General features: G+C 40.0%; 1 protein-coding gene across 1 annotated transcript in view; it reads left to right on the plus strand.

The window, feature by feature from the left end:
- Positions 1–26,112, plus strand: part of LOC109927427 (calcium homeostasis endoplasmic reticulum protein) — a 59,529-nt gene that overhangs the window by 9,492 nt on the left and 23,925 nt on the right. Inside the window, exons 2-8 of the mRNA XM_048613883.1 lie at positions 2,290–2,460; positions 7,085–7,323; positions 9,257–9,394; positions 13,231–13,382; positions 17,581–17,692; positions 23,619–23,708; positions 25,562–25,863. Of these exons, the coding sequence (XP_048469840.1) occupies positions 2,290–2,460; positions 7,085–7,323; positions 9,257–9,394; positions 13,231–13,382; positions 17,581–17,692; positions 23,619–23,708; positions 25,562–25,863 (1,204 nt within the window). The remainder of the gene's footprint in view (positions 1–2,289; positions 2,461–7,084; positions 7,324–9,256; positions 9,395–13,230; positions 13,383–17,580; positions 17,693–23,618; positions 23,709–25,561; positions 25,864–26,112) is intronic.

The following is a 26,112-nucleotide window of genomic DNA, read 5'->3' on the forward strand; positions in this document are numbered from 1 at the left end:
CTGCCTCCCTAACCTGTTCTTCCTCCCACCTATCCCCTCCTCCCACCCCAAGCCGCACCTCCATCTCCTACCGACCAACCTCATCCCACCCCCTTGACCTGTCCATCCTCCCTGGACTGACCTATCCCCTTCCTAACTCCCTACCTACACTCACCTTTACTGGCTCCATCCCCGCCTCTTCGACCTGTTTGTTTCCTCTCCACCTATCCTCTCCTCTATCCCTCTTCTATCCGCCTCCCACTCTCTCCCTATTTATTTCAAAACCCCCTTCCCCTCCCCCTTTTCTGATGAAGGGTCTAGGCCCGAAACGTCAGCCTCTCTGCTCCTATGATGCTGCTTGGCCTGCTGTGTTCATCCAGCCCTGCACCTTGTTGTCTCGGATTCTCCAGCATCTGCAGTTCCTACTATCTCTAATCCTATTCACAGTTGTTTTTTGGAATATTACATATAGGTCAAATGCTCTGAAGGCCCATGGATTAAACAGAGGTGTACAAATTTGTTTTTGTGTGGCTTTCATCCTCAAGTGGCCCCAGAGGCGAATATGGAAAATATCTCCAAAGATGAACTCTTGAACTCCCCTCACTTGCTGCCTTTTCAAATACGTCATCTAGCACTGTAATTTTTTCAGTTAGTGTGATGAATCTTTGGAATTCTCTATGCCAGAGAACTACGGAAGCTCAGTCATTGAGCTTGTTGAAGACAGAAATAGATAAATGTCTGGATACTAATCACATCAAGGGAAATGGGGGTAGTGTGAAGAAGTGGCATTGAGGTAAATGATCAACCATGATCTAGAATGGCAAAACAAACTCAATGGGCTGTATGGCCTACTTCATAGAATAGAATCCTTCCATAGAATTCTTACAGTGTGGAAACAGGCCATATGGCCCAACAAGTCCACACCGACCCTCCAAAGAGCGTCCCTCCCTGACCCCATCCCTGCAACCCTGTTTTTTCCATGGCTAATGCACCTAACCTGCACATCCCTGAGCACTCCGGGTAATTTAGTCTGGCCAATCCACCTAACTTAGCATCTTTGGATTGTGGGAGGAAACAAAATCACTGAGCGGAAATCCACACAGACACCGAGAGAATGTGCAAATTCCGCACAGATGCTTGCCTGAGCCTGGAATTGAACCTGGGTCCCTGGCACCGTGAGACAACAACGCTAACCACTGAGCCACTGTGCTGCCCTCTATCTTCTAGAATCATATAATCGTACAGTATGGAATCAAGCCACTCAGCCCATTAAGGGTCCACACTGACTCTCTGAAGAGAATCCCATCCAGACCCACTCCTGAACCATTTCCTGGGTTTCCCATGGCTCATACATCTACCTTGCACATCTTTGGACTGTTGGAGTAAACTGGAGGACCCAGAAGAAACCCGCGCAGACACTGGGAGAATATGCAAGCATCACAAAGACAGTTACCCAAGGCTGAATTAAACCCGAGGCCCTAGTGCTGTGAGGTAGCAGTACTAAGCACTGAGCCACTGTAGTTTGCCAGTCTGCTATATTCCTGCCTACCCCACAGAATTGCAGTAGTAGGGGGTAGTTCTCCATCACCACTTTGAGTGTAATTGGGTATGGGCAGTAAATGCTAGCCTACTCATTGACGCCCCATCCCACGAGCATTTTTTTTAAAAAAACCTGTTTCCTGCTACATGAATCGTGAGAAATTAGTATGCAGATACAGTAAAGGACTAGGAAAGCAAATGGAAATTTGAATAAATTGCAAAAGGGTTCAAACATAAAGGTAGGAAAGTGTTGCATGGAGCATGGTTGAGTCCACGTTTAGAGTATTGTGCGCAGTTTTGGTCGTCTTTAAGAAATTACGTAACTTCATTAGAAACAGCCCATAGAGGCTTCCTTTTCTGATTTCTGGGATGAATCTAGCGAGGAAAGGTTATATTGAAAGATGAAGGTCATGAGTCTGTACCATTTTCTTTCCAAGAAAAAAGTGGAGACAGTCATTAAATATCTTTAAGGTAGAAATTGATTGACTCCATTGTTGGTCAATAATATAAGAGTATTGGGGGTAGATGGAAAAAAGGAGTTGAGGCCACAGTCCAGTCAGCTACAATCTTATCACACAGTGCAGCAGACTAATGGGACTGAATAGTCTATTTTGGCTAGTTTGTATGATGTATGACAGCGTTTTCTATCAACCGAACATATGTAACCCATATATATAATGTATGTTAGATCTACCCAATACCCAACATCTTCAATGGAAAAAAGAGATATAGTCCATAGCCTGGATGTTAATAATGTTTTTCTTGTTGCAGACCAGGAGTTGAGGAATGTCATCGACAAACTAGCACAGTTTGTGGCCCGGAATGGCCCCGAATTCGAGAAAATGACAATGGAGAAACAAAAAGAAAACCCCAAGTTCTCTTTTCTGTTTGGAGGCGAATACTATAATTATTACCAGTACAAACTGGCAATCGAGCAGCAATGTAAGTGTAAAGACAACATTCAGATTTCAAAGATGATAAACCTGTAGAGTTACTAAAAAAAAAGCCACGAAATTGAACTCTGGTATCTTTACTTGTTAAGGTTTGCAGGTCACTCCATTATATTTGAAATTTAATTATGGAACTTAAGGTTCCTTTTTGTTTGGTGGGTTGCTTCCACTCCTCCTTCCCACACAGTTCCTTACTTAGAAAGTATGCATACATATATTATCATTAATTTGATCTGTTTAAGAAGTGTAGAGGGACAGCTTTTATTAAATGGAAGATAAGAAAAAGTCCTGCTTGGCATTAGGTAACAAGTAATGCCAACATAGTGATATAGTAATGTCTAGTTTAACAAGGTAATGAAAGAATCAAACTCTACATTGGGAAGTTTGAATGGCCAGTGTAATTATCAAGTCCTAACCAATTCATAGCAATTATTTCCCAGGAAATGCAACTAACAATTTGCTTTATTTTTGAAACAGTTAATAACCAGCAACTGCAGTGTATTCCCTAATTTCTCTTTGAAGTTTACTGTTTTCCAAAGAATTTAGGTTAGGCATTGCTGAGTTATCAGCAGCTTAATATGTATAGAGAAGTAATAAAACAGGATTAAAGGGAGATGTCTATTTCGTTAACTTTTGAAGGTATACTCTGGAGCGAAAAGGTGGGATTCTGTTCTCAAAAGAAGTTTTTTTAATAAGAAAAGGTATAAAAGAAATCAAACAAACTCCATCTTTCTCAGTGAAAATTCTATCAGCTGACACCAGGCAAGTCTAATAATGTATGGATAACAAGATTCAAACTGTTAGGGAAATGGAGGTTATTATTAGAAACTTGCATTTATATACCTTCCACAAAGTGAAGATGTCCTAATGAAGGTATTTTGAAATGCAGCCATTGCTTAATTTAAGTAATACGTCTGCAAATCTTCACAGCAAGGTTCTATAATCAACAAGGAATAACTGGTTTGTCTAATTTGGGGTGTCTGAACAAAGAAGCTGAAGTTGCTAATTGGGATAAATTATCTAATTTCACATTGCACATTGCATTCTTTATTCTACAGTTAAGAATTGGCTGTATGTTTAATATTCTTAGGGGAAATGCATCATGTAGGAAAAAAAATGTCAGAATGGCAATAAAATTACAAGCGGGCTGCTGCTTTTATATAAAAGACAAATGAACAGTCTAGAATGTTAGAAGGCATGGCAATTGAGGATTATATGAACATGACTTGTAGACTTGTCTGGGATCTATCAAGCCAACATTTGTTAGGCTTGTAAATAAATTGTAGGTTTGTGTAATTTTACAGGCTCTTTCAAATGCTAAAATTGGTTCTGGCATGGTGTCAGATATTCTCTCCAACAAGAGAGAATCTAACCATCTCCTTGAAATTAAATGACAACCATTGCTGAATTCCACCAATATTCTGGGGTTCCTGTTATTGAACTGGGCCAGCCATTTACATGTTGTGCTGACAAGAGTAGGTTAGAGGCTGGGAATTCAGTGGCAAGCAATTCAACTCTTGACTTTTCAAAGCTTGTCCATCATCTACAAGGCACAAGTCAATGGAATACTATTTTAATAATTTTATATAAATTAAGCAATGTGCCTATCTGGATGAGTGCAGCTCTTAACAATAAAAAATCTTGACAGCAGCCCACTTGACTGCCATTCATTATACCACCTTAAACACTCACTCGCTGCATTATTGATGCCCTGTTATAACAGTATTCACGGTCTCCAAGACGTAAGCAGCAACTAACTAAGGTTCCTTCAGCAGCAGGATGGAGAACATTTCTTTATACATGATGAAACAAATGAATGTTTCAAACTGGTCTGTCTCCTACATCAGCACAACTATAGAACACAGCTTTCTCTATTGACTGAAACAAAGAAACTGTATGTCACAAGTAGCTTAAACAGACGCAACTTTTGAAGATATATCCACACAAAAAGCTGCATTCCCATATCTTTGACCTCTACCATCTGGAAAGACAAAAGCACAGTAGATACATGAGAACATCAACACGTGTAAGATCCCCTTCAAGTCCCTCATGATACTGATTGAAAATATATTGCTATACCTTCATTGTCACTGGTCTAAATCCTGGAACTTCTTTCCTGCGAGTATCTATACCAAATGGATGGCAGCAGTTCAAGAAGGCAGCTCACCACCATCATTTCCAGGACAATGAAAAATGGACAATAAATGCTAGTCTAGCTAGTGATGCCCACGTCTCTTGAATTAATAAAATGAATACCATGCTTTTTTTCCTGAAGTTTCTCTCTTAATCAGAGTTGCAGGTTTAAACTTCACTGCTGAATTGCAGCGTATTCATAATATCAGTTGACATCACCACAGTGTTGTTGGGGTACTGCACTGTTATGATCTTGCATTTCAGATAACATTTTAAAGCAATGTTCCAGTGTCTCAGATGTATGATCAAAGATTCAAAGGAGGGCAGGGAGATCTCCTTAGGTTTGACTAACATTTGTCATTCAACTAATTCTACCAGAAACCACTAAATAATTAATCTCCTTTTAGAGAAACATGCAAATTAGTGATATGTATGGGACAAACGCACTCAGTAATTACCGTTGCAAAGCTGTTGTCAATTTTTTCCTCCCCATTAACTTCATATCCATGAAACACATGTTTTAAGTATAGATTCTAGAGTTATTTGAAAAGGTCGTATGATCTTTAACTTGCACCATTGCTGAAGAGTTTTCAGTCTTGTGATAATAAAAAGTATTTTGGCCTGTTTGATCACCAGGTGCAGATTGTGATACAAGTTGATTTTGTTCTGCGCAGTCTGATGCACTTGCTTATTGCAAACAGTGATGCCCTTGCCCTAGTATTAGCTGACAAAACTATTTCAAGAACAGTGTGACTCACTGGACGCATTTAGCGCTTTAGTCAAAGTTCTACATATTTGTTTGGTTCACCTGACCTCTTGGTCACTCTTAATGGCTAAAATTGTTTTAATGTGCCCAAAGTTATTTCATATGCCTCTGATTAGCTGGCTTTGAGACAATTGATTTCTGATCTTGATAGCTCATGGTCGAGATAAAAGTCCTGAACTGAACATGAGAAACTAATTTGATAGCATCGATTTTAAACCAATGCCCAAGAAAGTTTTGACCTGCAAATCAGTGAAGAACATTGTTCCCAAAGGTTAATCTGATTGTTCCAAGACAGTGCATGTGCTCAGCTTACAGGAACCAAACAGGTATAACTTAATCATGACATGTTCAATGCTTGAACTAAAAACAGAAAATTCTAGAGAAATTCCAGTTTCGCAGCATCGGTGGAGAGAGAAACGTGTTTCAAATCTGATATGACTCTTGATTCTGTTTCTGTTTCCAGATGGTGCTAGACTTGCTGAATTTATTTAGCAATTTCCTTTTATCATATTCAGTACTAGGATCTTTGAAGCTGACTTGATTTGATTAAACCGTTATTCTCCAAGGTTTCTTTTGAATGTGAAATTACAGGATGCTGTAAGCCAGGTCCTTGGCTGGCTCAGACTAAACAGGTAACTGGCAAAATAAAATCCACAAGTACAGAGGGGAAGATTTAAGTAACTTATTTCAACTAACAAGATTCCACAGACCGACATGGCATAACCAGATCATCTGCCTTTAGTGTCATTGTTTGAGGCATAGATATTGGTTGGGCTCCATGGCAAAGTCCCCTTCTCATCAAAAAATTACTATAGGATCTTCTATGTTACTTTTACATCTGTCCTCTCAGGTTAGTGTTCCATGCAAAAGAAGGCAGCACTCTCACTGTTTCAGATTAGATCGTGTACTGAAGTTCTTTGTGCGGGACGTAAACCCATAATATCCTGGCTTGCTGTACTGTGCTATGATTGGACCGCATCTGACACATGTGCAGCAGTGTTGTTAAGAGGTTGTGTGCCCCTAAAATAAGATGTGTAATTCTTATCCATTCATATATTTTCCTGACTAGCTGAAACATGACACAGTTTGAACGGAATGCTGTACCGATAGCAACATGAGAAACTACTCAGAATTTCAGAAATGCCATTGGAAGAAAAAGTTGCAGAACAGAATGTTCTTTCCGATATCGAAATACATATTCCTGAAAAGTATGTTTCCTGAGACACAATTGCTTCTGATCCTAAAGCAAAATTCCCTTTCTGCAGTGCTGGGTAAATGTAAAGTTTGGTGTGGTGCTGAGTCATGTAGCTCAGAAATGACTTTCAATCTGCCTTTGCAAGTCATTAAATCCATTAGATTTTTCATTTATCCTACATCTCTGAAGAATTGACAGGACAACTTGAGTGTCCTTGGACTTGTTAAAGATGAGAGTTATTTAGATTCTCACTCAGGATTGGATGTCCAGCAAAATCCCTGTTCAGAGGGATACCTATTAAGCTCAAACCTGATCAGCTGTGACCTTACTTGAAGAATGACTGCATCCTGTGACATTCAAGGACCCTTACTGTCTAGAGATCTGGATCTGCGAATGGGCTTTGAGAAAGAAAGATGGTTCAAAGAGATACTGACCAAATTCAGTCCATGTTGTTTACTTTATGATGAATAAAATTATGTTGTGGAATATTTAACATTTAACTTCTGTGTGTTCTTTTTGCAGTGTTGTGTAATCCATCAGGGCAGGAAAGTGAACCTCCAACTGCAGCCCCTGTGCCAGCTCCAATCCCAGCCCCAGTTCCACCCCCTGCCTCCACAGCTGTGCCAGTCCCAGCTCCTGCCCCAACTCTAACTCAGCCACCCACACCTCCAGCTCCTGGCCAGCCACAGTTAGAGGAGTTGATTCAGCAGAGTGTATGGAATCTACAGCAGCAGGAACAGCATCTCCTTGTGCAAAGACAGGTCAGTCATGATACCTGGCAGTGATAAGACTGGACCCCAGCAAAGATAGCGGTCCATTGTCCTGGCATAATATAAACTCAGTTATGTATTTGAGTATCTCAGTTAGCATCTAAAGCTTTGACTTTGCCACTAAATATTCCTAATTTGAAACAATCTTCTGTGTGCTCTGTGATATTTATTTCAATTTTCATCAGCAGGAGGAATTCAGATAAAGGATAGTGGAAATACAAAATTCTCTTCAACTGAAAAGACTCTGGATGCTGTGGTTGATGAAATTTTCAAGACTGTGGCTAATAAATTTCAATGAGACTGCAAGATGTAGAAACAGAATTAGACCACTTGTCCCATCAAGCCTGCTCTACCAGTCAGAGATCATGGCTGATTGGATAAACCTTAACTCCACTTTCCTCCCTTTTCCCCATAACCCTTGATTCCCTTACAGTCTTTCCCTATTTAAATAATATTCAGCTCTTCTATTTTTCCTACCAAAGTGCATGAGCTTACATTTACTCATTGTGTTTCATCTGCCAAGTTTTTACAGACTTGATTAACGTGTTTATTTCATTCTGATTTCTTGTGCCACCCTCACCACCTGCCTTTGAATTTATTTTTATGTCATCATAAACTTAGCAATAGTCCGTTCACTTTCGTTATCCAATGTATTAATAAACATTGTAAAGTAATGTGTCCCCAGGCACTGATACCTGTGGAACTTGACTAGTTACAGATTGCCATCTTGAAAATACCTCCTTTATCCCAGCTGTTTCTTCTATTACTTAGCCAATCTTCTGTCCAAACTAATATGCTACCTCCAGCACCATGAACTCTTATCTTATTAAGTAGCCCAATGTGTGGTGCATTATTAATCCAAATATATTACATTCACCGTTTCTCCTTTATCTATTCTGCTTGTTGCATCTTCATAGAATTCGATTACATTTGTCAGACATGATTTCTCCTTCGTGAAGCCATGCTGACTCTGCTTGTTTGTATATTTCTAAATGCTGTGCTGTTGCGTCCTTTTTAATAGACCCTTTCATATTGGCAATAACCGATGTTAAGCTAACTGGCCTGTAGTTAGCTGTTTTTTGTCTCTTTTCTAAGAAGATAGATAAGGGTATCAAGAAATCTGGGTCAACAACTTGCACTTATACAATAAAATTAAACAAAGAACTGTGAATGCTGGAAATCTGAAACAAAAACAGAAGTTGTTGGAGAAGCTCAACAGGTATGGCAGCATATGTCGAGAGAAAGAAGAGTTAATGTTTCACAGGACCACTTCTGAGGAAGGGTTTCTCCTTCACAGATGCTGCCAGACCTGCTGTGCTTTTCCAGCAACTTTGTTTTTGTTTTTACCAGGTTATTGCCTGGGCTGGAGAGTTTCAATTATGAAGGGAGATCAGACAGACTGGGGTTGTTTTCCTTAGAGCAGAAGACATTTGGGAGTCATGATTGCTATGTATAAAATTATGGGGGGCATAGACAGGGTAGACAGGAAAGAACATTTTCCCCTTGGTGGATCGATTAAAGACCGGGGGCATAAATTTAACATTGGGGTAAGAGGTTTAGATACAAGGTGAGGGGAAAGTGTTTTCACTCTGGTGGGAATCTGGAACTCACAGCTTGTAAGAAATATTTAGATGTACACTTGCAATGCCAAGGCGTGGGCCTGGAAGGCTATGGCCTAACTGTTTGCTTAAAAAACACAGATTAGAATAGTTAGGTGGTTGTTTTGGACCAGCACAGACTTGATAGGCCTTTTTCTGTTCTGTAGGCCTCTGACTCTCTGGAAGGTGATGAATGGGTAGTTTAAAGAAAAAACAGCAATTTGAGATGTGGTCCTTCATCAGAACTGTTATTGATTGTGTTTCTATCATTTCCTTTGTCATTTGATCCCTTCTCTATTTAATGAAGCTTTTCAATTTTCATCTAGGAGCAAATAACTGCAGCAATTGCCTTGGCAATGGAACAACAAATACAGAAGCTCCTGTCAGAGACGCAGCTGGACATGACTGAATTTGACAGCCTGTTACAACCCATTATCGACAGCTGTACCAAAGATGCTATCTCAGTACGGTGCCTCTCTTATTGACTTGATTTGAACTTGCAGGTTTCACACTGATAGTGTTAAACAGAGATTAATGTTGGCGCTGGGTCTTGGATGAAAATTTCAACTGTGCATAATCTAATCTAATTTTTAGCTACTAAAGCTTGCTACATGCAAATCAACAAAATGTGTGATACAATAAAGGGGAGACACACAATACTACTGTTGTAGCTGACACAGTTACAAATAACTCTTAAGTCTTGATCCTTGGTTTATCCTGAGTTATCTGACACCATTAAAGACAGTAGTATGGTTGCTTGGGGAGAAGCAAGAATTCCACTTCACTAACCAGGAATGCCTACAATGTCCTTGTGCGTGTGGAATTTGAATATGGATGCTGATGGCAGTGAAAATGGTCATATTTTCCCATCTGCAGTCGGGTCTGGGTTTTCACATGAAAAATGGTCACTGTGCCAGATGTACAAGGGAAGTTTTATGTCTGTAGAACTGTACTCCATTTGTGGTGCTAGCTGCAAGAGTGCTCAGATAAAGGCAAGAAAAACTAGAATATAATGAGGATTAAAATTTATGTGTTGCCACTTTGGTCACCTTCTTTTGAGCATCAGCAGTGTATCAGTGGGCTTCAAGTTAGATCCATGGGATTGCAGCAACTGAGCAAATGCATTTTGATTTTTTTTTGGCTCTTTGACAATGGGGGAATGAACTTTGCTGTGGAGATTGCAAAACATGGGTGTTCCACTCCACAACGCTGATATGAAGAATGCAGACCCCCTAAAAGTAGCCAATTGCAATCATGTTGCCGGCAGTACAGCTAGGGGTTAGATACTGTTTTCTCTTCGGTGGTGAGTGTACTTCTCTAACAGTAGCTATACTGTAAGACAGTATAAATCAAAACATAAGACTTGTAAATATTGCAAATTGGTGGCAATTTTAATCTTCACATAGATTAGACAACAAATTGTCAAAGGTACCTTTAAAGATGTATTCAGGACATTTTCTTAGAACAATACCTTCTGAAACCAAAATAAAACAAAAACTGAAATTACTGCAGAAACTCAGCAGGTCTGTCAACATCTGTGGAGAAAATGAAAATTAAGATTTTGGGTCCAGTGACCCTCCTTCAGAACCTGGGTCAATACATTGTGGAGCTGGAGGAACACAGCAGGTCAGGCAGCATCAGAGGAGCAGGAGAGTCGATGTTTCGGGTGGACCCTTCATGAGGACACGAGTCATTAATCCTGTCTTATTACATAACACCAAGTCTAAAGTAGCTGGTTTCCTGATTAGTTTCAGAAGTAGAAGGTTTTGAAGAAGAGATAGCAAGAACTGAAGATGCTGGAGTCAGAGTCAATACAGCTTGGAGCTGGAGGAACACAGTAGGTCAATCAGCATCAGAGGAGCAGGAGAGTCAATGTTTTGGGTCGGGGCCCTTCATCAGGACATGCTATCTCTTCATCAGAACCTTCTACTTTTGAAACTAATCAGGAAAACAGCTATTGTAGACTTGGTGTTATGTATTGAGATAGGGTTAATGAATAACAAAGGATCCTAAAAGTAAGATTGATCACAACTTGATAGAATATAAATGATTAGGTATAAAAACAAAGTTTACTAAAGTAGTCTGGAAATAACTTTAGATAAAATGATAGATAAGCAGTTGCATATGTTTACAATTTGTATTAACGACTTAGATGAAGAGACAGATTATATTGTAGTCAAGTTTGCTGATGAGCAGATAGGTAGGAAAGCAAGTTGTGATGGAAACATAGATGGATAGATTGAGTGGGCAGATGTTTAGCATATGGAGAAAATATGGAAAATGAATATTATTTAAATAGAGTGAGAGATTGTGACAGTTCAAAAGAATCTGTATGAATCATAAACAGTGAGCATGCAGGTGCACCAAGTAGTTATGAATGCAAATGCAATGTTATTCTTTATTGCAAGGGGTTTGTAGTATAGAAATAAGAAAGTGTTGCTACAATTGTACAGATCATTGGTGAGGTTACAAGGAGAATGCTATTTACAGTTTTGGCCTCCTTATTTCAGAAGTGATATACTTGCATTGGAAGAAATCAGAGAAGGTTCACTAGGTTGATTCCTAGGGTAAATGGGTTGTCTTATGAAGAAATGTTGAGAAGTTTGAGTCTATACTGTTTGAAGTTTAGAAGAATAAGGGGTGATCTTATTAAATCTCAAGATTCGGACTGGGCTTGACAGGGTAGATACTGAGCGGATGTTTCCCTTTATACAAGAATCTAAAGATAGGGGTGCGCCTTTTCAGAACAGGGATCTCGTACTTAAGGTGGAGATGAGAAAACATTTCTTAGAGGTATGTTCATATTTGGAATTTACTATCCTAGAGAACAGTAGACACTGGGTAATTGGAGATACTCAATAATGAGTTAGACATATTTTCAATCAACAAGGGATCAAACGTTAGGGGGACCAGGCAGGAAAGTGAAGTTGATGTCACAGATAGAGGAGCAGTGTTGTCCTCCTCCTTTTTGTGGCTGTGCTTTTGACGTGTATTGTAGTGAACTTTAATTCTAATTTTAGAACATCTGGGATTGGAATATCTTGCCTCACAATTGAGGCTGTCTGTTGTAGTCGCCAAACTTATTGATTGATTTATAATTGGTACCAATAAGATGAATTGCACTTAATCCAATATGTTTTAATGTATCGGTTTTCTCCATGTCGTGTTGTTAAATGATCTCATTTATTCCCATCAGTATCACCTGTGACAACGCCAGCCTTCAACATTTTACCCTTGTTAAATAACTCCATGATCTCTCTAGTCATGATCCAAGTTCGAAGGAAATCTAGAATTGTGTAGCTGGCTATTTTTTATAGTTTAAGTGAATATGATCTGAAGTTGTCATGCACAACCATTGTCCTTGATCAGAATTATTTTTACAATCTTGAATGTTTCTGCATTATGCATTGAATACTTCTTGGTCATTGATTTATTGGTACTTGGTTAACTTGAGAAGATGGCCGTAGTCCAGTAGTAGAGTTCATTAACGTGCCTTTTTTTCGTTGTTGTACACATCCAATTCCTAGAAGTGAACGTGGTCTTTACCACATTTTTGCACCACCCTGCAAGCAACTGACATTGAGAAGCCAGCTTGTTTTCAACCTACATGGTGTTCAAAGAACCTTGCAGGTTGTTGTGTGATTTAGAGGGAACATTGGTCACCACTCATGTAATTTTTAGCTTGCTTTCCAGCTGTCATGTTATATATCTGAAATGCTAATGTAAAGGCTAAATTGGGTTGTGTGAAACAACTTTGGAATGTCTCTGCATCCTAGTGGTGTTGCAATTTGGACAAGGCATCCTGCTTGTTTAGTATTTTAACTGTGACAAGGGGTAGATGTCCCTGGCCGTTGAACTGGAACAGCTGGAATCCCTTACTGAAATCATTGAGAGTGTTCCTACACCACAAGGACTATACCTGTGTGCGAGCCTTTTCCAGGGCAGTTAGGGACGGGCGATAAATGTTGGCCCAGCCATTGATGACCAAATCCCATGATGAATTAAATAAAATGGTAGTGACAGGGCACTACTGAAAACTGAACCATGAAAACAGCTGGAATTCAAATATATACAAATACCCCATGCCATCATTCTCTTCCCATTAATGCAGTATCATTTGACTTTTTTTTTAAAGTCAATGTTAAGGTCACACTAAAAACAAAAAGATTTTGATAATATTTTATTTTTGATGGATGCTGTTGGAGATGGTGCTTTTTTTTTAAGTTGCTTATTTTATTGCAACCCTCAGGAGTGACCAAAACACTCATGATCTCCTGCTGTGTTCTCCTTTCTCCTTTAGGCTGGTAAGAACTGGATGTTTAATAATGCAAAAACCCCACAGCATTGTGAGCTGATGTCTGGCCACCTGCGAAACCGTATCACAGCTGAAGGAGCTCATTTTGAACTACGCCTTCATCTGATCTACTTGATAAATGATGTGCTGCATCACTGGTTTGTATCCAGTTATTAGACCTGTAGAAAAATAGACCAAAGGTGAAAAATCATAAACGTATTACGAAAGTTTTGTAAAACAACTTTTGTGTGTGGTGACAGATTGGGATGGGAAGTAACCTATGCTATAGTTCCCTGATTTCATCTGATTGTACAGAATGCCTTGTCAACTCAGTAATTCTTCTTATTCACTTGTGGAAAGTGGGCGTTGCTGGCTAGCCAGCATTTATTGCCTATCCCTAGTTGCCCTTGGGAAGGTGGTGGTGAGGTACTTTCTTGAGCTGTATCAGTCTATGTGCTGCAGTCCACAACACCATTACTGGGGAAATGTAAATGTTGGTCAGGGTTTTGCTATAATGGAGATGCAGCAGAGCATCTTCAAATGCTGTGTTATGGATAGGAGTCATACAATGGTTGTCATTTGCTGTCCCTGGATTTGAGGATGTATCTATGCAGGATCACAAATTTATGCCATTGTTCTTCATGTGACTGAACAGGTTGATTCTCAACTTGCAGATTTTTGGGGTGTCTTGCCTTATGCCCATGAAATAATAGGATCACGAGTGCAGAATTTGCCAGACAAGTTACTGCCATTTTGAACAATTGGCAATAAGTTTTTCCAGTCATCAATGTCAATGCAACCACCCCTCAAACAGAGCTTCAGAGTGTCTGTCCTCCCTGGAGTCCTGGCTATTTGAGAGTTGAGGCACAGCACTTGGTGGAGGGGAAATATATTTCAGCATCTGGACACTGTGCCAATCGATCGTACTTGATTTTATAGGCGTTTTGCCTGAACTGGCTTCAAGGAGAACACTATCATATATTTGTCCTCCTGATGAATCTAAGGCATGTGGCAGAACCATTGTTGATGGAATTTCTTTAATACTCATGTGTGTTACTGATGAGTCATAGAGATGTACAGCACGGAAACAGACCCATCGGTCCAACTTGTCCGTGCTGACCGGATATCCTAAATAAACCTAGTCCCATATCCCTCTAAACCCTTCATATTCATATATTCATCCAGGTGCCTTTTAAATGTTGTAATTGTACCAGCCATCACTTCCTCTGGCAGCTTATTCCATACACGCACCCACCTCTACATAAAAAAGTTACCCATTAGATCCGTTTTAAATCTTTCCCCTCTCACCTTAAGCCTATGCCCTGTAGTTTTGGACTCACCCACCCCGAGGAAAAGATCTTGTCTATTTTCTGTCTCCATGCCCCTCCTAATTTTATAAACCTGTACTAAGATCACCCCTCAGCCTCCAACGCTCTGGGGAAAATTACCCCAGCCTATTCAGCCTCTCCCTATAGCTTAAACCCTCCAACCTTGGCAACATCCTTGAAAAACTTTTCTGAACCCTTTCAAGTTTCACAACATCCTTTCTATAGCAGAGAGACCAGAATTGCACGCAGTATTCCAAATGTGGCCTAACCAACGTCCTGTACAGCAGCAATATGACCTTCCAACTCCTTTACTCAATGCACTGACCAATAAAGGTAAGCATACCAAACACTTTCTTCACTATTCTGTCTACCTGTGGCTCCACTTTCAAGGAACTATGAACCTGCACTCCAAGATCTCTTTCTTCAGCAACACTCCCCAGGAGCTTACCATTAAGTGTATAAGTCCTGCCCTGATTTGCCGTTGCAAACTGCAGCACCTCTTTTATCTAAATTAAACTCCATCTGCCACTCCTCGGCCCATCGGTCCATCTGATCAAGATCCCTGAGGTAACTTCTTTGCTGTCTATTACAGCTCCAATTTTGATGTCATCTGCAAACTTACAAACCATACCTCCTACGTTCACATCTGAATCATTTATATAAATGATGAAAAACACTGGATCCAACACTGATCCTTCCTGGTCTCTCCGTACATAATGTGGTTACATCAACTGCTGTGTACCCCAGCACTTCAGTTGACTTGTGGAAATCTTTGTTGATGCATCCTTGCTGCTTTAGTTGGTAGGGACTCAACTGGCACTGTTGAATCTCTTTACCAAAGGTGTCTTTATAAGAGAGGTAGCTGCCAAGGTATAGAAACTGCTCAACCTACTTCAGAGCGCCTCCTTCAACATATGAGAGATGGAATATTTTACTGACCATGTCTACATTATATGCAGAACTAAAATGATTCATAATTGCTTGTAAATTGGGTGAGCTGTGGGAAACATCGATGTACATTTGTGGTGATCAGTTTAGTTTTGACACAGGTGACTGAGGCTAAAGAGCCTCCATCTCAATGACACCAGACAGCAGCACTTTTATGTCACTGTAGGATACATTGTAAATAGTTTCGGGGCTATAGTATGGCAGTTATCTGGCTTTCAAAGGGAACTGTAGCAGATCTCCCACTCAAGCCAGTTCAGACATGTCATCTTGAAGTAGTTGCAGGATTCTGAAGTTTCTATATCTTAGAGTACGCACCATAGAGCCTCATGATGAGTCAAATACTTTGGGCAGGCTGACTAATATACTGAAGAGTTCCTGGGCATGGGATACTTTTCTTTGATTTTCCTGACAACAGAAACTATGTCAGAATTTTCTCTGGTAGTTTAAAGTCACAATGTGACTTGGACCTGATTTTCTTGGCCACAGGAAATAGTTTCACAGCATGATTTATTTGTTGTGAAGATACAATTGTCAGCAGGAGTGAGAGATGTTACAGAAGTTGAATTTCATTGAAAAAAGAAATCTTTTCAAAGCAGACACCAGAGTCATGACCAACTCTTTTGTGAAAGGCCCAGAAACACAGGCTTTTCTTCTGAAGTAGCAGTGAACTTCGAAGTTAGAATAGAACTTTTCCTGAGCATTCTCATTGGATTCAGGAGTCAGGCATAAACACAGATGGCAGTGCTACATTTTGAGGCTGAGCTGGGGATGAAGTATTATGAGTCTTTCACTTTTACAACTGGCAGTGCATCCAAAATCTTGATCCAAATGGTAACACTACACAGATACAAGGGTCACGTCAACTATTCCAGTAAAGGGCACGTCACCCACTCCTTCCTTGAACTGCACTTCCTCTATTTAGAGGGCAGGTATCACTGAGGCAGAATTTGGAATCTTGATCATGATACATTTGCAGTCCTCCTTTCCAGGAAGTCACTCTAGAGGTTTTAACATTCCAAGTTACAGGCACATGGATGTACCCACCATGATGAGTCACGAATCCTGGCACTCACCACACCAAGATCAGATGCTTTTCCATGGGGTGCTGGGAGAGGACATCTACAAAGGCAGCTCGGCTGGATTACCTGCCAGCACCACCTTATGACCACTTCGAGAAGGATGCACACACTGGTGGTCAAGGCATGATGCATGGGACAGGGAGGAGACAATGATGAAAAATGGGGTCAAATTGTATATATCGGGTATGTTAGCAGCTGACCATGATACTAGGGTGTAGCAGATTCTTTAATGTACAGATATAATCTGTGTATGGCAGGTGTAGGAGTCTGTTAGCCAAGTTGTAAAATACTATGTACAAGGCAAGCCTCGTTTTTCTATGCCTAATCTGTTCTGAGTTAGTAACTTTAATTTATGAGGGCTGTGCTTTACTATGCAGAAGCACTCAGTAGGAAATGAAATTAATTCTCCGCTTCCCTTTCAGGACTCTGATGTGACTCCACTGAGTGGGTCTGATCAGTAAGCATACCCATATTAATTCAAGAATCTAACCTAAAACAGATGTTGCAGGTTAGGGAGAACACAGCTGCCTTAGTAAGTTCCAAAAGACAAACATATAGTCAGAAGTCAGATTCAAGAGTATGCTATTTATATTAAAAATAGAATGACTTTATTAGCCTAAGCCTAAATTTAACCCAGTAGCTCCAGGGAGTATTTAATCAGGCAGTTCTTGTGCTCCACCTTTTTCCATTGATAATAGGGCCTTTAATGCACTCAGTTTCAGCTACTTTACAAAGTTCTTGGATGGTATGCACCATCCAGTGACTGAAACACAGACTGCAAGAATTGTGATACTGTTGGGTCTCTCTCCTCTGCTTTGAGCTTCATGTGATGGTCTTGTTAGAATTTCTGTAGTCCGAGACTTTGCATACTTCCTTACATGTTTTCGTTCTTGTCAATGTGTCTGAATGAACAGAAAAGTTCAAATGTTGTTAATAATTGAATTGTTTCTTTGTTTTGGGAGCGTGTTGCATCTCATCCTTCTTTTGTTGTGTGTTCACAGTCAGCGGAAACAGGCCCGAGACCTGCTTGCAGCCCTGCAGAAAGTCGTGGTTCCTATTTATTGCACCAGCTTCCTTGCTGTGGAGGAGGACAAACAACAGAAGATTGCACGGGTAATTTTCCCTACTTGCTCATGAGTCAGCTTGTTCACCAAGAGGGGGCGGTAGTGTGTTATTTAAGATTTTTCTTATTTTTATTAATCTGTGCTGGAAGAAATTTGCATGATATGGTAATAAGTGAGTGATTTGCAAACTGTCGGTTGCAACTCTAATTTGGGTAGCAGAAAGTGAATGGGGTCACAGGTTCTCCCTCCTTTAAGATTGTACCCACGCTCAATGAGGCCCAGGAGGTATTCAGCCCTGCCCTTGCCCTGCTCGTCTCTTAGTCTCTTTCTCTTCGGGCCATGGACTTCAATTTCGTAGCCACTTCACTGAGTCTTAAAGCTCTGCCCTGACCATGAACCTGGTGGCGATGTCTCCGCTGCTGAGCTGCAGCCTCACCCTGTCACCCTGGTGCTGCTGAATGACCTGGACTCCAACATCAGCCACCTCAAGAACTTCAGCCTGTTCTTCTGCTGCTTCCTGGCCAAGGTCCATGAGCTGGTACAGCTCATATGAAGTACTGGGCTGGTGAGTACACAAAATAATATAATATTTTAATAACATTAAAAAGTATTTTCAAAATACAGACTTTCATTAAATGATTTAGACTTATACATACTATTCATAAAAAACAATACTAAATGTTGCAGTGCTGCTTTATTGCTGTTTTGTTTTTGCTAGCATTTGGATTCGTATGAATTTTGAAGTGTTAACATGGGGCTTTATTGGGAAATAGTTTGAGAAATGTATTCAACAGTGCTTTATCATACAATTCCATAAATGGTGAAGGTTGATACCTTTGTTTCATGGCTGGCATTTTTAATACACACAATAAAAGACTTGCTTGGCACCAGATATTGTGCTCAGTTCTTTACTTCTCCATGCCCTCATCTCAATGATACGCCTGCTTTAATGGGACAGCACAGTGTCTCTTTTGTTGCGGGTTTCTTTTTTTAAATCATGCATGGGAGCAGGGTGTTGCTTGCTGTGCTAAAGTTTATTGCCCATCCCTAGTTGCCCTGGAGAAGATGATGAGTTGCCACCTTGAATCACTGTAGTTAAATTCTGCAGTACATTACAGTTTGGTCCTTATATTTGGTTTTTTTTTGTTGCTCAACGCTGTTGTCACTGGTTGCACCCAATCTCTGATGAATCAGTTCTCACTGTAGTTAAGAGCAATTGGATCGCCAACAATATGTCTTGATCTGTTTTACAGTAGAACCCAAAACTGGGCTGTAGGTTAATTTTAATAATAAAACCTTAATCACAGTGACTAAAGAGGATAAAGTCACAGAAGGTTAATGGAAAACATAGGTTTATATGTAGAATATTTAAATAGTCAGAATAACTCTATATAAATCCTTTGTAGGATTGAAGTACTGTGTTTCAGTTTTAGCTCCTATAATAGATGGGTTGAAACTTGTGTGAGGACACAGCATTGAATCTCTAGGAACTTGAATGAGAGAAACATAAATATGAAGAACAAAGTGGGAAACAGTGGAGTCTATGGGATCATATGATAAAGATGTTTTAAAATTTATGAAAGAATGGGCAGAGTAGATAGGAATTGACTGGAGCAGAAGGAATGGGAAAAATTAAATGCTTAATGGCGGCACTCCAGAAGTCACCAGGCTTAGTTGGGGTGATTCTTAGATTGCAGAGAGACTTAAGGGAGCAAATTGCAGAGGTGTTGACAGAAATCTTCAGGCCTCTTTGAACACAAGATTAGTCCTGGTGTACCAGAGGATTGTAAATGTGACACTGTTGTTTAAGAAAGGGACAAAGGATAACCCAGGAAACTATGGACCTGTCAGTTTGACACCAATGATGGGAAAACTCATGGAGGACACAATACAGGATAAGGTGAATGTACACTTAGAGTAAAATAAGGTCATACGAGACTGTCAACATGACTTTGTCAAGGGCAGGCCACATATGACACAAGCAGTGGACAAGGGTTCTGCTGTGGATATTGTATATTTGGACTTTCAGAAAGCAGTTGATATGGTACCACATTGGCAGGTTGGCTAGCAAATTAAAAATATTTGGGATTGATGGGTCCTTGGCAGCATGGATTAGAAATTGGCTAAAAGATAGGAAACAGAGGGTCAGTATGAATGGGCATTTCTCAGATTGGAGATGAGGTGAAAGTGATGTTCCCCAGTGATCGGTGTTAGGACTCTTGCATTAAATGATTTGTATAAATGACTTGGAGGTGAGTGCTGAGGGCAAAATCACTACATTTGCAGATGAGCTGGGGAGAATAGACACTGAGCAACTTCAGAGGGACATTGACAAGTTGGCCAAATGAGCAAACACCTGGCAAATGAATTTCAACGCAGAGAAATGAGAGGTCATTCATTTTGGTAGAAGAAACATGGAGACACAATGCAGGCTCACCAGTACAACTTTGAGGGGAATATAGGAGCAGAAGGATCGCAGGGTTCACATGCATGATTCTCTGAGGGTGACCAGGCAAGTTGAAATAGTTGTTAAGGAGCTTTATGGGATCCTTGGGATTTATAAATAGAGGTATAGAATATAAAACAAGGAAGTGATGCTGCGCCTGTACAAATCATTGGTCAGATTACATTTGGAGTATAGTGGTCAGTTCTGGGCACCTCCTTTAAAAAAGGATGTTGAAGTCCTGGAGAGAGTTCAAAGGAGATTTACTAGAACGATACCAGGAATGAAGGATTTTAGATAGAGCTTGGGCCTTTTCTCCTTGGAGCAGAGAAGATTAAGAGGTCACTTTATTGAGGCATTCAAAATTATGAGCAACTTTGACAGGGTAAAGAGAATATTCTGTTTCCACTAGTTGGTATGTTAGTAACTAGGAATCAGAATTTCAAGATTGTTGGCAAGAGAGCTAGGAGTGAGATGAGCAACCTTTTTTTTAAAAAAAAGAAGAGTTGTCAGGAATTGGAATGCACTGCCAGGGAGATTAGTGGAGGCAGATGCCATAGGAGAAAGCTGGATATGTATTTGAAAGTGATAAAATTAGAGGGCTATGGAGATGGGGCTGGGGAGTGGAACTAGCGGGGTAGCTCTTTCGGGAGCTGGTACAGGCATGATGGGTCGAATGGCTGCCTTCTGTATTGTAAAATTCTATGATTCAAAGATGTGAATTCAAGGGAAGGAAAAAGATTCTACTCAGAGCATTATATGGCTGTGGAATACAGAACTGGAGTTAGAGATTACAACAGAGACTATGGCAACATAAAGGTAATTGAAGGGAAGAGGAGTTTATAAGATCGGAGAACAAAGTAATCATTTGATATTAAGGCTACTACTTATTGGGGATGATTGATTTTGATATACACCTGGACTAACAAAACAAATTGCAGGTTTGGTGGCATCTGTGGAGAAAAAACAGAGTTAACATTTCAGATCCAATGACCCTTTTTCAGAACTCCTGATTGATTGCACAAAACATTTATGGTAAGATGCACAAAGACAGAGTAGTGGCATAATACAGACATGATTAAATGGTGACCAAGGCTGAAGCAACCTGCTGAACCAATGAAGGATAAAACTAATTCAAATGTAGTTTTGTGCAGAGAGTTAGAATTATTTAGTAATGCCACACTAAAATATTCACTGTGAAATAATCAAAATACAGTGGAATTCTACATCAAATTTGAAATCTGCATTTTCCCATCACAAGCAAGAATCTGAACTGCCAATTACGTAGGTGTGAAGGGGGAGCTAGCTCAGCTTAATTGTATAAATAGAATACAAGGTGTGGCAGTAAATGAACAGTGGGGAGCGTTTGAAGAAACAATTCAGAAGTTTCAGCAAAATGCATTGAGAAAACTTCAGTGAGAAAGATCCAACCAGCTAATGATGGTATTAAGTTAAAAGAAGAAGCTTATAATGTTCCAAAAAGTAATTGTAAGACTGAAGATTAGGAATGTTTTAGAAACTAGCAAAGCTTGTTTAAAAACAAGGGGAAAAAATAAAATGACAGCAAACAAATTGATTGTAAGATATTTTACAAGTTTAGAAAAAGGCAGAGAGTACCTAAAGTAAATGGTGATCTGATAGAAGAAGAGACAGCAGAAATTATCATGAGAACTGAGGAAATTACCCAAAAATTTATCTTCTATTTGTCTGACTTTACCTTGGGAATCGCAAGTTGCATACCAGAAATAGAGAGTAACCCAGAGATGAGCAAGATGAAGGAAGAGAACTGGAGAAACCTCTGAGATTAAAATTCAAATATCTAGGACCTGATGGCATCCATACTAGGCTTTTAAAAAGGATAATGCATTTGATAAGGTTCCTTAGATATGGGCCAAAAGCAGGCAAATGGGACTTGTTCAGTTTAGAAAACCTGGTAGGCATGGACAAATTGGACCGAAGGGTCTGTTTCCATTCTGTATGACTCTATAACTGCAGAGACAGTGGCTGCTTCAGCTAGAACTTTCCAGAGTTCTCTACATTCTGGAATGGTCTTAGAGATGGGAAACTAGCAAATGTAACAATTCCTGTTGAAGAAAGAAGGGCAAGAGAGAACAAAGGGAACTATAGGCGCGTTAAACCTGGCATCTGTCATCAAAAAGTGTTATTAGGGAAGTCTTAATATTACACTTAAAAAAAAAACCTCACAGTACAGTTAAATGTGCTTTTACAAAAGGCAAATCCTGTTTGACGGATTTTTTTTTTTGACGATGCAACTAGTAGGGGAACAGAATATGTGGAATACTTCAATTTCCAAAAGGCATGAAATAAGGACCACATAAATACAAAAGGTTTAAACAAAAGACACATTGAGTTGGATGTGATATCATGGATAGAGGACTTCTTAACAACAAGAAACTGACAGCATGAATGAATGGGACTTCCAAGTTGGCAAGCTGGTGACTAGTGTATGCTGCAAGGATTAGTGCAGGATTTCAGCTATTTACAATCTATATTAGTGATCCAATTGCAAAGGTAAGGTGTAATGTATCTAAGTTTGCTGATGTAACAAAGGTAGGTGGGAATGCAAGCTCTGAGGAGGATAGAAAAGAGATGTAGACACGTTAAGTGAGAGGCAATGTATTGACAGATGGAGAATAATGTGGGCAAGTGTGAGATTGTTCAATTTACTTGTAAGAATAGAACAGAAAAGCAGAATTTTTTTTGAAAGGCATGAAACATGTAAATGTTGGTGTTCAAAGAGATGTGTGTGTATAAGAAGCTCAAAAAGTTTTGCTTCAGTATATAAGGCTTTGGTGAGACAAAACTTGGAATACTGCGCATGATGGATCATATGGTCTCTGTTCCTGCTTGTTAAACTACAGCTCCTGTCTGGGTAATCTATGTCAACACACCAAGTGCTAACAGCTCCATCTTTATTTGGTGGAGAAATCCAAGATGAATCAATCAAGGGGCTATTTGTCCTCTTGGCTCTGGTTGATCCATGATATCAAAACAATCAAAGTGGGAGGAGGGATAGAGAGCAGTGAAGCTCAATTTGAGACATTTATTGGTCTGGCGAAAGAGTTTGCTCAGTTATGGAATGCAATCCCAATCTTCCCTTGCCAGTAGCAAAGGCTGAGTATCTGGAATGAAAATGCAAAATCCTGAAAATACGTAGCAGGTCAGTCAGGATATCTGAGCGTAAAAGACAACAGGGTCACACTCAAACTGTCACCAACTGTTGTTTTTGCCCTTACAGCTGTTGAATAACCTGCTTTATCTTTCCAGCATTTTTATTATATGCCTTGTACCATTGTACCTGTAAACTAATGACAAGTGGTTTTAGTACCACGTAAGGTACTTGCAGGGAACATGGCATTGATCAGCAAACATAGGCACTAATAAGACAAAGCTGTAATTCTTAAAGAAGCCTGGATATTTTTTTAAACCTAGTTTGATATACATTCTAAAAGATTCAGCAGTCTTTCATTGCTGACATCTCCTAACAGAACTTTTTTTTGTCATTTTTCAGCTGTTGCAACTGTGGGAGAAGAACGGTTACTTTGATGAGTCCATTATTCAGCAGTTGCAGAGCCCAGCTCTTGGACTTGGACAGTATCAGGTTAGTAACTTGTGGTATCTGTAGCAGCCTGCTATTCAGGAGACTTAACAAGTAGTGGTAATGAATGCAGATAACCTACTGGTCAGTTTTGACATAGTTGACATTTAAAGCAAGTTCAGACTAGGAAGTGAGCCTGTTTGTCAGATTCTTTTAAATTAAATCCTCCACTCATCTAAGCAAAAAGGATTCAAGTCCCCCTTCCACCATGTTTTTGGCAGTGTGGCATAGCTGAATTTATTGGATGGCTGATGTGCAATGCAAAATGATGCCAACAGTATGGGTTCAATTCTTGCACTGGCTGAGGTTACTGTGAAGGTCTTGCCTTCTCAACATCACCCCTTGCCTGAGATGTAGTTAGCCTCCTGTCAAATTCACCACCACTCATCTCTGTCTCTCTCATGAGAAATGGTCCTCTGCAATTGTGGTGACTTATCTTAACTTTACTTCAAAGCTTGCAAAACAGTCAGGGTGACATGGTAAGCTAGTTCATCTGTGACCTGTGCTAAACATCAGCATAGATTAATTAGATCAAAAATTCCTCTCTTTCCCTTCTAAGGATCCAACTTGACCTAGATTTGTAGGATTTTGTTTCCATGCTTAGTAGCTGTTGGCTTGTGGCATTAAAATAATGCAAATTTAGCACTAATTGGGAGGCTAAAGCAGGGTATTTGCAATGACAACTTGTGTGATGAATTGAAAATTGAATGGTAGTTCAGGAGATGGCACTGGTCTAAAGTCATGGCACTTTTTCAGGTAATGAGATCTTAGCTTTTGTGACTGACTATGCTGGCCTTGGGAATATATGATATTGATACTGGTGATGGGTATTAAGCTCATTTTTAACTCAACAGTGCTCCTAGTGAATTAAACTAGGATTTAAGGTTGCTGCATCATGTAAGTTGAGTCTGTAAAGTTTAATGTTACACAAATTCCAGAATCTCAGTTGTTACAGTGCAGAATGAGGCCATTCAGCCCATTTCATCTGCACTGGTTCTCCAATAGTTGTGATTTAATGCCTCTCCTACGTGTTTCCCAACTACTTGTGATGTGAATGATTTTTCTCATCATATTGCTTTTTTTGCAAATTACCTTGTATCTATGCCGCCTTGCTGTCTACAGCTTTATGAGAGGGTACAATCTGTTCCTGTTTACTCTGTTCAGCTCCTCATGATTTTGAAAACTTGTATCAAATGTGACAGTTTCTAGATGGAAAGAACATCATATTGCTCCTGTCATGACCTCAGGACATCCAAATGCATTTTACTGCTAATGAGGTACTTTAAGTATAATTTGCCCGTAGTAATGTAGGCAAATATAGCAGCAATAGTGCACCATTTCCTGACAAAGGAAATAAATGGTCAGATTGTCTGCTATTGGTTGACATAAAAATGCTGTCCAAGTCACGAGGAGAATTCCCCCATTTTCAAATATTCTCATAGGATCTTTTAGATCCACATGGATAGATAGGAGTGGATAAATAAAAATAGCATTGCTGACAGCGAACTGCCAAGTACGTAACTGAAGTACCAGCCCAGATTGTGTGTTCAGATTATTTAACCAGCTTCTGGCTCAGATCACATTGCTACCACTGATGCAAGGATGCCACAATGCATAACTACATATTAAAACTGTTAGCAATTTTAGGAAAGAAAACAGAACCCCTACTGTGAAACTGTTATGGGAGTTATCCTTTTTCATTTCTGAGGAATTCAATTAAATTCAAGATCTTTATGATGAACGCCTCACACCTCACGCCTATACTTCATTTTGCCACTGCCTTTGCTTTACATTGATCTCATTTTCACCAATGTTCCTGAATGTAATTTTGTGCTTCTGTGTGGTACTTCCTGCAGGCCTCGCTCATCACAGAGTTTGCGGCTGTGGTTCAGCCCATTCAGATGGCCTTCCAGCAACAGATCCAGACCCTGAAAGCCCATCACCAAGAGTTTGTGGACAGTCTCACCAAGCATCAACATCAACCACCCCAGCCTCCACCCCAGCCTCAGCCCCAGCCCCAACCCCAGGCACAGCCCCAAACACTGCTGGAACCTGAGGCTCCACCACCACACATCCCAATGCCTCCGAGCCAAGATCTGCCAGCTCTCTCGCCAACTGAAACACAAGGTGCAGTAATGAATGAAATGGAACACATGAAGTGAAGTGTTAACACATTGTACCTTTATTGCTTTGAGTTTTTAAAAAATGCAAGTATTTACATAGATAGTAGGAACTGCTGATGCTGGAGAATCTGAGATAACAAGGTGTAGAGATGGATGAACACAGCAGGTCAAGCAGCATCAGAGGAGCAGGAAAGCTGACATTTCAGGGCTGGACCCTTCTTCAGAAAAAGGGTCTTCTTCTGAAGAAGGGTCCAGAGCTGAAACATCAGCTTTCCTGCTCCTCT

This window comes from Rhincodon typus, chromosome 29 (genome assembly GCF_021869965.1).
Source record: "Rhincodon typus isolate 14 chromosome 29, sRhiTyp1.1, whole genome shotgun sequence".
NCBI lineage: Eukaryota > Metazoa > Chordata > Chondrichthyes > Orectolobiformes > Rhincodontidae > Rhincodon > Rhincodon typus.